The sequence below is a fragment of the Rhipicephalus sanguineus genome, chromosome 6 (genome assembly GCF_013339695.2).
Source record: "Rhipicephalus sanguineus isolate Rsan-2018 chromosome 6, BIME_Rsan_1.4, whole genome shotgun sequence".
Classification (NCBI taxonomy): Eukaryota; Metazoa; Arthropoda; class Arachnida; order Ixodida; family Ixodidae; genus Rhipicephalus; species Rhipicephalus sanguineus.
Window position 1 is genome coordinate 133204520 of NC_051181.1, and position 14153 is coordinate 133218672.

At 47.7% G+C, this 14153-nt stretch overlaps 1 protein-coding gene across 1 annotated transcript; it reads right to left on the minus strand.

The window, feature by feature from the left end:
• Window positions 1–7666: 7666 nt before the first annotated feature.
• LOC119396447 (uncharacterized) lies at window positions 7667–13533 on the minus strand. The gene is made up of 4 exons (XM_049416453.1): window positions 13463–13533; window positions 8931–10176; window positions 8216–8285; window positions 7667–7788 (listed from the first exon to the last, which is right to left on the minus strand). The coding sequence occupies exons 1-3, from the start codon at window positions 13497–13499 to the stop codon at window positions 8258–8260; spliced, it is 1311 nt and encodes a 436-aa protein (XP_049272410.1). The 5' UTR covers window positions 13500–13533; the 3' UTR covers window positions 7667–7788; window positions 8216–8257.
• Between the last annotated feature and the right edge of the window lie 620 nt (window positions 13534–14153).

Below are 14153 nucleotides of genomic sequence, written 5' to 3' on the forward strand. Positions count from 1 at the left end.
CAACAAAAACAGAGCTAAGTTGTAGCATTTAACACAAAAAGTTGTTCGAGAAGGGCCCTCAGGAGAATAATGAGAAACAACAGACAGGAGGAAATCTGCAATACAAGAAACCGGCGAAGTAATGAAATGAACAAAAGACTTCCTGTTCTCTGAAAGAAGCGTGAAAAACCGTGTAATTCGTTGAGGACGACGACACTTTTGCAGTTCCCGCTAGCCGGAAGGAAATAGTGTCGCCGGCGTGGAAGTAAGAGACCTGGATGAGCAAGAACAAAAAAGTTCGTCTTGCGCGGAGACAGGAAATGAGGAAAAGGACAAACGAATGAACGAAGTTAGACGAAGAAAGGCTCGCGGTTGTACTGACATGAAAGGTAAGGATGAGGGAAAATAAAAGAAATGTTATGCTTCTGTTCGGCGAAAAAGGGTTCTTACACCCACTCACTAACGACGATTTTTTGGCACAGAAGGCATGTACTGGCCTTGCTTAGGGGTCATGAGTATGTTGACACTATCACGAGATATTTAAGCAGTCTTAAAGACGCCTGTATAAAACTGGTGAGGAGTGTTGTTGCTATATATATCTTATATTTGACCTTGATGATTAGATGCATACCATGTTCCGGTTATGATTGATTGATTGATTGATTGATTGATTGATTGATTGATTGATTGATTGATTGATTGATTGATTGATTGATTGATTGATTGATTGATTTTTAATGGTACAAGGGCATCTAGGCCAAAGATTGCCGTGACATTTCTATTAATGTTTGACCAGGGTTCAAAGGAATTAACAGGATGATTTAGTACTATAGTGGGTAATTAACTGTAAAGTAGATGTCTACGGCCCCAATGGCCTTGGTGGAGTTAAATATGTAAGGTAACCAGTTATGCTTCAAAAGCGCTGTCGGCGACTGTGACACTCAAATGTTTTAACGAAACTTTACGAATACTCCTAATTTTATTGGTATGTAAGTGTGCGAAGGACGGAAACAGAACGGAAGAAGACAGGGAGGTTAACGTGAAAGGCGGCCGGTTGGCTACCCTACGATGGGGTATTGAGAGAGAAGAATAAAACGAGGAAGGAGAGACAGCAGGGAAATGTATATCGAGTCGGCATTAAAAAAAATGGAGATTGCTATGGTCCTGTGTTATCTGTCCGTGTTTATTTCGCGCCGCCATTTAACTATGAATAACTTGCATGCATGTTTATGTAACCATCATCGTAATTATCCAACACGTGCTGTAGCATACCAGCTATTTAGTAAGGTTGACATTTCTGACTTCACATAACCGTCTGAGTCTTGTCGAGGTTTTGGCAAACGGCGAAATGGCTGCACTACCTGAGTCTGCTTTATTTTATTTGCTGTAGCATTTTAGAAGCTACCTGCAAATACTGTTTTCCTGGGCTCCAAAAATAAGTATCGAGGAATATCGGAGTCAAGGCTTTGCAGGTTATATCGTGTACCATGACGCTGGCGTGACACCGACTTCAATTAATCATTTTTTCTTAGCGCTTAAATATTATGTTTCATATGAACAAGTGTCTTTTTTTTCGTAAGCACGGCTGATTTCTTTGACGAATATTTTTATCCTAGGCCCCGGCAGTGCTACAAAGAATTATTGTAAAGTTGTTACAAAATTACCACTTTTGGCATGCTGTCCTGCGATGGAGCGTTTGTGTGTAAAGTTGAGCCCAAGAAAAAAATACGTATTGTTCATACCGCAGTTCTGCTGCGTTACATTCAGAGAACAGATCCAATTTGCTACCGAAACACTCACGTAATCACTCACTGTTTGTGAAACTCAGTCGTTTGCGTCACCATCTGCGTGCCTGCGCGAATTTTGAATATTTGTAGGTTGTGGTGCAGTAGCGTATAAAGGCAAAAAGCTTCACAATCCACTGTGCGCATCCTAGCTCCTCCAAACTGTAACGTACTTATATTCTCAGCGTTGCCGGTCTTTTGCGACGCAGGCGATGCACACACTGAGGTAAGGGAGAGATGTAGTCCTCAGTGCGTGTAGATTGTCCACGTTCTAAGTCAAGGAAACAACACGTTACCGTGAACATAGCTTTTTCCCTTATCTTGATGATTTAATAATACTACTCTCGCATCGAACGCTTTATTGCATTCTCTACTGTAGTCATGTCGATTTCAGTAAACTTTCATTTCATACGCCCTAACTTTAGTGCAGCTAAGTGACCGAACTTAAGAAATGAGTGTGACCCGACCGAGATAACTGATATTTATTCTCCAACCAAAGTTACGAAGACACGTAAAACCCGACGTTTCGGAACCAGCTCGGTTCCTTCCTCAGGGGGGACTGCGGCGGCTTGGCAGCGGCCTCTTTAAGGCACTCTCGCGGCGGTTAACGACCCCACGCATTATCGAGGAGCGTAGCCCATGCGCATACACCGGGGGGAGAGTTCCGAGTGAACGGTTGATATTTTGAGTGGTCCTCTGTATATGCCACGACTCCAGTAGTAACCTCCTCCTCCACTTGGTTTCACTTTCGAGGATGGCGGTTCCGTTGAAGTCTATTCTGTGGTCAAACGTCTCTGCGTGCTCGGCGACGGCGCTGCGTTCTTTGTTGAGTTTACGGACGTCGTTGACGTGTTGCCTAATCCGTTCGGGGAAGTTTTTGGTCTCGCCGATGTATGACGAGGGGCAGTCGGCACACGGTATTTTGTAAACGACGCCGGGCGCCCTGTCCTTTGTTGGTCGGTCTTTCGGGCGGGGAAGGAAGCGGCCCAGCGTGCATGAAGGCACGTGCGCGATGTGCACGCCTTCTTTTCTAAAAATCCGAGCCAACGCCTCGCTGGCTCCCTGGACGTATGGGACCGACACGCGTTTTGGAGAGCTGTTCGTCAATGCTGGCTGGGAGTCGCGTAACCTCTTTTTCTCTGCGCGGCGGGCGACGGATCGAATGAAATTTCTGGGATAACCGTTTTTTCTGAGGTCCGCAATTACGCGGGCCTCTTCTTTCCGGCGTTCCGTGTCAGTGGAACATATCTTTTTGGCTCTCTGAAATAATGTGGACACAACGGAGGCCTTGTGGGTGGAGGGATGGGACGAATCGTATTGAAGGTATCGGCCGGTGTGCGTCGGCTTCCTGTAAACGGAGAACTCCAAGTCACGGCCCCTTCTTGCCACCTGGACGTCGAGAAAGGGGAGGGTGCGGTCGCGTTCACACTCGACCGTGAACTGTATGGCTGGGTGAACGGAATTTAGGTGCAGTCTGAAGTTTTCAATTTCAGATGTCTTCACGACACAAAAGCAATCGTCCACGTAGCGAAGAAAGAGCTTGGGTCGCGGCGAGAAGGAGCCAAGTGCTTGCCTTTCTATATGCTCCATGGTCAGGTTTGCCATTGTGACGGAGATGGAGGCCCCCATTGCGGTTCCACTGTTTTGCCTGAAGATTGTTCCTTTGTAGGAAAAATACGTGCTGGACAGGCAGAATTCCAGCAGGCGGCAGAGTTCGTCAATAGTGAGTGGGGTCCTTTGACTCAAGCCATCGTCACCCTCAAGAGCAGCACGGGCACAGGATACAGATAAGGGTACCGGCACATTGGTGAACAAAGATACGACGTCGAACGAGACCAGGCTCTCGTCTTCGTCGATGCTCACCTCTGATGCTAGCTGCACGAAGTGGCTGGAGTCGCGGACATGAGTTGGGGTATTCCGGGTGAGAGGGGCGATGATTCGGTGCAGGAAGCTTGAAAGGGCTCGGCATGGAGAGGAAGTGAAGTCGACGATCGGTCGGAGGGGGGCGCCAGGCTTGTGAATTTTGGGTAGACCGTAGAAACCCGGTGCGGAGCCGTTGCGGCAGATTAGACTTAGGTAGAGTGCTTTTAATTGTGGGTGGTGCTTGAAAATTTCGGAGAGTAGCTTGTTTAGCTGAGTCTGAGTTTGCTTCGTCGGATCCTTTTTTAGCTGCGTATATGCGTCACCCTCTAAAAGGGCCGAAATCTTCCGGTCATAGTCCTGGCTGTCCAACACCACCGTTGAGTTGCCCTTGTCAGCGGGGAGGATGACAATGCTCTGATCTTGTCGGAGTTCCCGAAGGGCTTTGCTCTCTTCTGCGGTCAAGTTCTTTTTCCCTTGTGACGGCAATTTCGAAAGGATTCCAATTGATTTTAGTCTAATTTCTTCTCTGGCGCTTGGCCTCACACTCTGGACGGCTTCCTCTACAGCCGCGACGACTTTCGATAAACGGGGCGTCGTTGACACGTTATACCCGTGTCCCTTTGCCAGAACAGAACTTTCCCGATTAGTGAGTGGGCGGGATGACAAATTGGTGACAAACCTGGGATTTGGGTTGCCTTGGGGCGAACCCCGGTCCAACAGGTGAGAAAGTTTCCTATCCTGCGCGGTCCGATGCCTGTCTGCAGACGACGCCACCACGGAGTCCGCGAATGCGTCGATCGGAGGCATCAATCCAGGGATGCGGTGCTGAAGTTTACGCTTGGCGAAGAACAGGTCTAATTCCTTTTTCCGTAGAGAGGCGTTGATTTCATGCAGGCGGGCGTTGACCAGCCGTTGTTCTGCTCTCATGACGATTTCCATACCTTCGGGGGTCGAGACAGGGCGTTTCAGGCGTAGGCTTTGAGGGACGACTTTCCTATCTTTGCAGGTGCGATTGAAGTCCAGATGAGTTTTGAAGACTGATATTCCCTCCTTGATGCGTATGTAGCGCTTGACTAGCTGCATGGTATCGCGGCCGAAGTCCTGGCTGATTGAATTGAAGGTAAACATTAGACAGAAGTCTGTCTGGTTGGGTAAGTAAACTGAGATAACTGATATTTATTCTCCAACCAAAGTTACGAAGACACGTAAAATCCGACGTTTCGGAACCAGCTCGGTTCCTTCCTCAGGGGGGACTGCGGCGGCTTGGCAGCGGCCTCTTTAAGGCACTCTCGCGGCTGTTAACGACCCCACGCATTATCGAGGAGCGTAGCCCATGCGCATACACCGGGGGGAGAGTTCCGAGTGAACGGTTGATATTTTGAGTGGTCCTCTGTATATGCCACGACTCCAGTAGTAACCTCCTCCTCCACTTGGTTTCACTTTCGAGGATGGCGGTTCCGTTGAAGTCTATTCTGTGGTCAAACGTCTCTGCGTGCTCGGCGACGGCGCTGCGTTCTTTGTTGAGTTTACGGACGTCGTTGACGTGTTGCCTAATCCGTTCGGGGAAGTTTTTGGTCTCGCCGATGTATGACGAGGGGCAGTCGGCACACTGCCTTAGCGGCTATGGTGTTGCGTTGCATAGCAGGAGAGCGTGGGTTGAACTCCTGGCGGCACCTATATTAAATAATCAGTGGTTTTGGCCCATGAAACAGCCGAACTTAGCTTTATTTAAAGAGTGGGTTTGTTTACCTTACTAAATGCGAAGCATATCTTAGCGAACCAAAGGCACTTTGACCGTTTCTATCTATCTATCTATCTATCTATCTATCTATCTATCTATCTATCTATCTATCTATCTATCTATCTATCTATCTATCTATCTATCTATCTATCTATCTATCTATCTATCTATCTATCTATCTATCTATCTATCTATCTATCTATCTATCTATCTATCTATCTATCCGCCTACCTCTGGGGCGTTCTCGTGGCTATCTCCTTAACTAGACACATACCAAAATTTGCATAGGAGGGTATTAGTGTATGACGAACATGATAAACCGGTCATTACACGAATAGTGTGACACAGTTGTCGCGTACGTCATTAAATCCTTTTCCTCACTCACGTGCGGCACATAACCGTATACCACGACCCATGGAATGCGGGTCAGAGCTACAGGTGCTTCACAGTTTGTGTCAACCCAGGAACGGCGATATCAGACATTAAAAAATGTTTACGCGATCGCATTGTGGAGCTTGTGTCGCAGAAAATGCGGGACAGGAGGCGGCGGCGTTTCCGGTAATGGAAATATCAGAGGGACGGAAAGATTGAAATTATGGTTACAGTCACAATCGAACCCAGGCTTTATGCGTGGCAGTCAAGTGTTCATCCACAGAGCTACGCCAGTGCTTGAAACTGCTTACGAAAAATATCCTATATAATGGCGTCCTATCTATAGGTAACGTCAACTGTGTTTGCGGTGTTCGCTATCGGCGTTTGTAACTATGTCATAAACATTACATATCAGCTACTATGACTCGCCAAGCTATGGTTAGCCATTGCTCAACTCCGACGAATACGGCAAAAGCCGCTTCTTATGATGCGCACATCACTGCACCGTAGGATGCAGTTGATTTCGATAAAACTGACATTTGCGCTCTAAGGTGAGCGCAGATACCGTTTCGGCGTCAGTGTAACCTACGCGCATTGTAAGCCCACGATCGATCCCGTAGCCAAGATGGGGAGAGGGTGAAACCCTGCCCCCAAATTATTGCTTTCTCAAATAGGTACTATCCTCAAATGGTCAAGAACCTCAGCAAGTGCCCCCCCCCCCCCCTCACCACCGCGAAAAAAATTCTTCGCTACGGCCCTGCCCACGATATACCCATCACTACTCAAAATGCACAAAGGAATTTGTCCAACTTGCAACGCTTGACTCAAAGCAATAAAAAAAAGACTCGGTATAAGCCACTAATCGCCTGCTGCTTCGCATGACGTCGACTCCCCATATGAGTGGGATCTGCTGAATTTTTACGTGGCTTGACATTTCGAATTTATGTTTAAATTGTTAACATGAGCAAAACATAGGTTGAGTGTTTTGATGTAATTTCGTCATTCCAGTTGGTTGGTTGGTAACAACTTTATTGATGGTCCGGCAGAGCTTTCGCCGACCGGGCTTTAGGTCTCCCGCGTGGGAACGTCGAGGCCTTGCCTCACCGCCGCCTCGCGGGCCTGCTGGACAGCCCAAAGTTGGTCGCCGAGGCTGGGGCTGCGCAAGGCAGCGGTCCACCGCGGCGGAAGAGTTCCGGAGTTAGCACCTAGCGGGTTTTTGTAACAGTCCCAGAGCATGTGATTTAATGTGGCGACCTCAGTGTGGCAGACCTTGCATATATTTGTCGGGTATGTTTTCGGGTAGAGTCTGTTACACTGTGCGGGGTTGGGGTACGTGTGCGTCTGCAGTTGTCTGAGGGCCTCCACCTGCGTCCTGTTCAGCTTGTCGCTGGGCGGAGGAAAGGTTCGGCGGGCCAGGCCGAAGGCATTCCAGTGGCTTTTAGGTATTTACGTATCTATGCAGAAAACAGTAGCGGGCGCCAATAGATCATTTTCATCATCCACAGGTGCGCTTCCTCGCGCTGCATATTGCTCCAACTAATGGCGGCAGATGTCGTCCTTCAAGCGAAGATGAGGTCCTGGTTGCACGTGTAGATGCTTGTCTATTATGCGTGTTTATACGTTTATTTTTCATATTATATATATAGATAACAAACACTCGTCGGACCTGCAGCGAAAGGCTAGTTGAAAATAAAAAAAAAAATACCGAGGAAATTTTAGCACAATATCAAGAGAGCTGTGTCTGCATTTTCCGTGTCGTAGCGCAATCAAACTGCGCTTAAACACGCTGTTTGCAGAAGTGATTAGCTGTCATTAGTTTGCCATTAGGTTGCTGCCAATTGTGAAGCTAGCTTTGCATTTATGAAAAACGTCTATTAATGGCGCCAGCTCCGAAGTATTGCTGAATAAAACTACATCACTATGATCCTCGAGCAACATGTTTATTCTTGAATTATCTTTCGAAGTATAATGTAGAAGTGTGAATCCATTGTGTCGATAGTTTTCCTTTTTTTCTGTTCTTTAAAATACTTGCTAGCCTCCCCGTGGAACCTAGAGGAGGTAGAAATAGATGTTTAATTAGTTTTCATTGTTTCGGCAAAAGTGAACAAAAATAGATCATGCATAAAAATGATCAAAGACATTTTCCTATGTTTATATCCCGAATATACTAGACCAACTAATACAGTCAAAATTCTGAAATAACTAGTTCTCATAAAAACATTAAAATATAGCAATAAAGGCAAGCTGAGCGCAATAACTGCTACTGCGTTAGGTCCAGTCATATCTTTTTTTGTCGCATGACACTACGTTACACTGTTTAAAAAGAAATCTAGATCTCGCCTCTACAGACCTAGCTAAAACTACTAAAGCACTCCAGACGTCAGTTAAAATGCATCAACCACGTAGTGTTTCCAGTAGTACCTTAAAGCTATGGGTGGTTATGGTGTGTAGCTATTTAAAAAAAAAGCATACTTACTCCAGTAGTGTTGTTAAGATGCATATGAATGTTGATGAGTCATTACTCTCTCGGGTAAGCAGAAAATGAGCTAGAAGAAAAAGAACATGACAACGCATTTAGCCTTGCAAACAAACGCACACAATGACTCGCACAGCAATCCTCCGTGCGATCTCATTCACAGCAATCTACACTGAAATTTAATGTGCGAGTTGCATATTTATTAAGTTAAAAAAAAAACCTACCTTTATATAAACGAACGTTTAAGTTCACGTACAAAGCATTTAATTAGGCATTGTAACTGGATATAGAGAGACCACGGCAGTTTCACCGATTCACAGGAAAGTGGGTACAAGGCGCCCATCCTGATTAAGCTGAAGAAAATCCCAGTATTGAAAAACAAATTTTATTCAACCCTCATTGCCCCATCAATTTTACAAAGTTTCACATAATACATCTTTCAACCATATTCGAATGCACAATACACGTAAACAGGCTTAAACAAAGAAGGGATAAAGTATGTTTAGGGTTACCAGTTAAGTTACTCTTTTCAGCTTGTCAGAATTATGTTCGAGGTGCCGACACATCTTGGACATAATGAATATGCTCAAGCGTTCTTATAAACAAGCAAATTTGTTTAGTGACTTCATTTCTTGTGTATTTCTGTCTCAGTGCCTCTGTTTTAAAAGTACTGCAAACGTACGGAACATTATGAAAATATATGATAAGGACTTACCTGGAGCTTCCGGCGTCAGCACTTCCACTCAGTGATGCAGATCCGGAAGATCCTGCACCAGCACGGAGGCCTCCGAAACCGCTATGGCCGAAGTTATATCCGTAGCCCGGCTGGAAACCGTGGCTACTGTGGACAGGGAAGCCGTAATAGCCATTGGAGCTGCCGAAACCACCGAAGTTTCCGCCGAAGGTGCCTGCGTAACCACCGGAGCCATAGCCCGAACCATAGGCAGGGCGGTAGCCGTAGCCATTTCCATAACCAGAGCCATAACTAAAGCCATTGGCGTGTCCATAGTAGGGAACGAAAGCAACGCCGTAATAGGCAGGGCGGTAGACGTAGCCATTTCTATAACCAGAGCCATGCCTAAAGTCATTGCCGTGCCCATAGTAGGGAACGAAAGCAACGCCGTAATAACCTCCGCTGCCGTGGCCGCTGCCATAGCCGCTGCCATACCCGCTGCCATAGCCGCTGTCATAGCCACTACCGTAGCCGCTGCCGTAGCCACTGCCGTAGCCACTGCCGTAGCCGCTGCCGTAGCCACTGCCATATCCGCTGCCATGCCCGCTGCCATAGCCGCTGTCATAGCCACTACCATAGCCGCTGCCGTAGCCGCTGCCGTAACCACTGCCGTAGCCACTGCCATATCCGCTGCCATATCCGCTGCCATATCCGCTGCCGTAGTAGCGACCGAAAGCACCGTTTCCGTGATACATTGGACCATAAGTGGATCCACCAAAGGAACCGTAGCCTCCAGAGGGACGCGACCAGCCATGTGAGCTTCCACTTGGAAATACAACAAGTGATCCGCTGCCATAGCCGCTGCCATATCCGTTGCCATAAAAGCCATCGAAAGAACGGCTTCCGTGATATATTCGGCCATAAGCGGGTCCAACAAGGAAGCCGTGGGCTCCGGAGGGACGCGACCAGCCATGTGAGCCCCGGCTTGGAAATACACCGAATGATCTGGTATATCCGGGCCGTGCTACTATACCAGCGTTTGATCCAAACGATCCGGAACTACCAGGGTAGAAAGAACTAAAACTTCCGGACGACCCGCTTGAGATACCAGTAAAAGCGCCATTGAACCCTGCTCCTGGTGTTCCTGACGCGCTTACAGAGGGAAAGCCTAGGCTGCCAGATCCAACGAAACCTGCTCCACCTCCAAAGCCAGATCCGATGGAGCTATATCCATCTTGAATACTGCCTCCTTTTGTAAAGCCACGGGGCTCAGCATACGCCAGGGAGGCTGAAATCGAAGAGAGGAAAGCAGACACAAAGATATTAGCTTTTTCAATACTGCAGTCGTGGCGCAGCCTTCAGATTATGCTGCTATAGACACTCATCTTAAGTCAAGTTTTCTCCAAACGTTACTGTAGCGTAAATTGTATTAACCCTTATTTGCTGTTAAGCTGAGCTGACTACCGTATTTTTCATACATAGTTACCTAACTAACCTTAATACGCGCAAAAACTCGAAGCACAGTGGCACCTGTGTTACGAAATTTTCGCATTGCTAACGGATGTGACAAGCAACTGCATCTTTAGGGAGTTTTTGAATAGGGGCCCCAGTCGTTTTGGGACCCCAAAGAAATAGCGTCGATGCCACTGCGCATGCGCGAGACCCAAACAGCGTTTGGGTTTTGCGTTGGGGACGCTATTTTTCGAATTTAGCGGGAACCCCGAAGCCTAGCCCAAAAGCTTTGCGTCTAACAAACATGACGGCACCCACAGAAGCGACAGCTCTTGGCCAAGACTAGAGTGACCTAGAATAGGGGCAGTGCCTAAAGCGCCGCAGACCGTATTCGAAAACTCTTAGCTCCTACTTGACCCAAAGCGAGCACACGCAAAGGGCTTTGGGGCCCCTATTCGAAAAGTCCCTATTATTCCTCACTATTTGACTCTTGTACGCTAGAAAACGTTTGGTCAAGGATCACGAATTAGACAAATATCTCGCATCAGAATATTACACACTACTCCTGCATTCATAAATTATGTATGACAGCGCTGGTATGAGCGAAACGTTAAAGAAAAAATTACACCATCTCCCGCTAAAGGGGACCATGAGGCGATGCGAAGCCGGAGCACTTGCACGATCGCGTTCCGTTGGCGTTCGTTGGGCATGCTACCGACCTCGCGTCGTGGAACGCGAAGAGGGACGCTACGCGCGTCGTATCTTCCATCTAGCCTGGCCGTTAATTCTCACAGGGCGAGCGGGGAACGCGGCCTACAGGCGGGCGAGAGGGGGGCAGCGTAGGAGAGGAGAGAGAAGGGGAGGGGACGCGCATGCGCTCGAGCTCATCGCGGCGTTGCGCAGGAGAGAATTTCGGCATGTCTAGCCCGCGTTTCAGAGGAAGAGTGGAAAGGGGAGGGGAGAGGGGATGTGGAGAGGAGAAGGGGAGAGGGAAAGTGGAGAGGGGAAGGGGAGAGGGAAGTGGATAGGAGGTGTGGAGAGGGGAGGGGAGAGGAGGTGTGTGGAGAGGGTATGCGCATGCGCAGTAAGGGTGGTCAGAACGCACACCACCACCACCACCACCACCACCACCACCGGATTGAGCTCCGCCTTAAGATACTTCGCATCTAAAAATTGCATTTACCCGTACACTTTCTCTTTCCTACAGTATTCCTGCATTGCCCTCCTTTACCACGGAGTCTATTACACTCATGTACTTATGATGAAAAAATCCGTAAATAGGGGGTGGGTGCACGAGCCGACGTTTCGACAAGTGGACTTGTCTTCTTCAAGACTGGAATGCCTTGAAGAAGACAAGTTCACTTGTCGAAACGTCGGCTCGAGCACCCACCCCCCGTTTACGGATTTTTTCATCGCAGCTTCCATCTTCCACTTCTTGCCGTTTTAAGTGCGAATGCACTTTATAAGCGACCCTGAATCCGCCGTCCCATAGCAACGGCGCGAGGAGCGGAGAGGAGCGTCTGTAGCAACGGCGCAGCGACGTCACGCCCCACGTGACTGCGCGCGCTCCGCCCTCCGCTCCGTGGCTGCGCGCGCCCCGCGCATTGCCTGCGGTGATGAAGGCCGGCTGCGAGACGCCGAACGAAAGCGTGCGAAGCGAGCCGAGCACCCCGTAGCCGATCTGGCGCGGGGACGCGCGATGCGTGAGCGAGCGCGGGCCCTCGAATTCGATCGACCGGACGTGCGCTTCAAGCGAGACTTCCTGGACCGCAGCTTCGGATATAGCTGCGCGGTGTGCGATCGACTGTGGTTCGACAACAACCTGAGCCCCATCTCGGGCGTGCGCAACGCCGCCAACAAGTTGAACGCGTTGCGGGTTCTTTGGAACGAGTTCGGAAGACAGATCATCATCATCAGTAAAAGTGCTTTGCACTTAAAAACGGTCAGACCTCCGTGGGTCGGCTGGCGCGTGCTCTCTCGCTGCCGTCTCCTTCGCTCGGCTTTGCAGTTTAGTCGCGCGCACCCCCTCATAGCATCACCCCGTGCTTCGCACTTCCTCATACTCCCCTTCGGGGAAATGCGGGTTTTTTTGGATTTACTCATGTACTTAGTGCTTTTTGCGTTTTAGTGCGGAGCACCAAAGTAATGTAATTCTTAGGTGCACTCACGCAACTACTGTCACATAAGGTGGTTAGGGGGACGTTATAGGGCAGAAATATTTTTGAATAATATACGTGCTAATCAGTTTTTTTAGTTGTATTTGTATTACATGTTGCAGTTCCATATCTTTTATGTATTTTCACAAGTGAATCCACACGTTGTAAGTCAAGCAATAAATCTGTGTCTGCTTATCAGTAATCTTAACATTAGGACTCATGCTGTGCGATCAAGAATTGAAATGTACTACATAACTATTGTGCAACGTCAAATACTAAGCCGCAGGTAAGACATGGGCAGGGCGTAGCAACTCGTCCGTTTACCAGCCCGCTCAACTGTCGATCCTATTTTGACATATACTACTAAGTTTCCTGGTGTTGAAATTCAGTTTTCTGAAAACATTCCCCTGGCTGCTTGGGTCAATTTAGCTAATGAATGAACTCTCGAACTAGAACCTTCTAGCAAGTGGTACTACCTGATTTTTGTGCCCGGGAGAGATGCTGCTCGTTTTGAATTTGTAATACTTTTTCGAAATGCAGATCCACTTTGATTAAAGTAACGCCATCTTAGGCAACAAGCATTCCGGAATTTTCAGGGCGTCAACATTTTATGGAAGTGCCACCGCTGATGAATTTCAGCCAAACGGAATTCAGTCGGTGAGCATTATGTATAGATAATAGTTGTCGGGGTTTTATCACCCCAAAACCACGATATGATTACGAGGAACGCTGTAGTGGAGGGCTCCGGAAATTTTGACCACCTGGTGTTCTTTAATGGGCACCTAAATCTAAACACACGGTCCTCTAGCAGTTCGCCTCCATCGAAATGCGGCCGCCGCTGCTGGGATTCGACCTTCGGGCCAGCAGTCTAGCACCATGACAACTATAGAGACCACCGTGGCGGATATTATACATGGAGAGTTTGAACACATTGCCATAAAAAAAGCTTGTTATAATCAACCTTACCAACGGACAGCAGAGCAATGGCGATGAAAGCCTTCATGGCTGCGGCTGGTTGTTGCTTGACGACCTGAAAAAGCGTGAATTTTGCACTGCTGTGTGCTTACTTATATAGTACTTTGAGCACCTGTTCCTCAAGGAGTGGACACGTCACGGAGTTTCTTTTATCATTCTTTATTTGTTTCAAAGTTTTTTCATCAACCTTCAATTTTTTTACCCATAGGTATAATGAAAGTGTATTCTTTCAGCTAAAATTGGCACCTGGCTCTTGATATTACGGAGTAGATGCGGTCGTAATGGAAGTGAGTGACCTTCATTGCTTTCGTAATGCTGTATAAGCCACCGTCACGATTTCGATGTAGTACGTGTTCGTCAAAAATACAATGCGCAACCCCTGCACGCATGTCCAACACAATACTCAATTTCGCTGCCCTTAGTTATTGATGCCCCGTCAGCCAAGTCGAAACAAGCGCACATTGTCTGACGACAACGTGTAGCTGACCGAATTCCTGAGAAATTGAAATCTATGTCCCTGAAGATTTTTACGCTTACTTCGTTTTTCTTTCCTTTGTACGCATCACTGACGTACAGTAAACTTCACCTTCAAGTTCATTGTCGTCTTTACCTCGGCTTAGGCTTAAGGAATAGAAATAGTCTTAAGCTACAATTAACACTAACTGTTGGATGTGAAAAACGC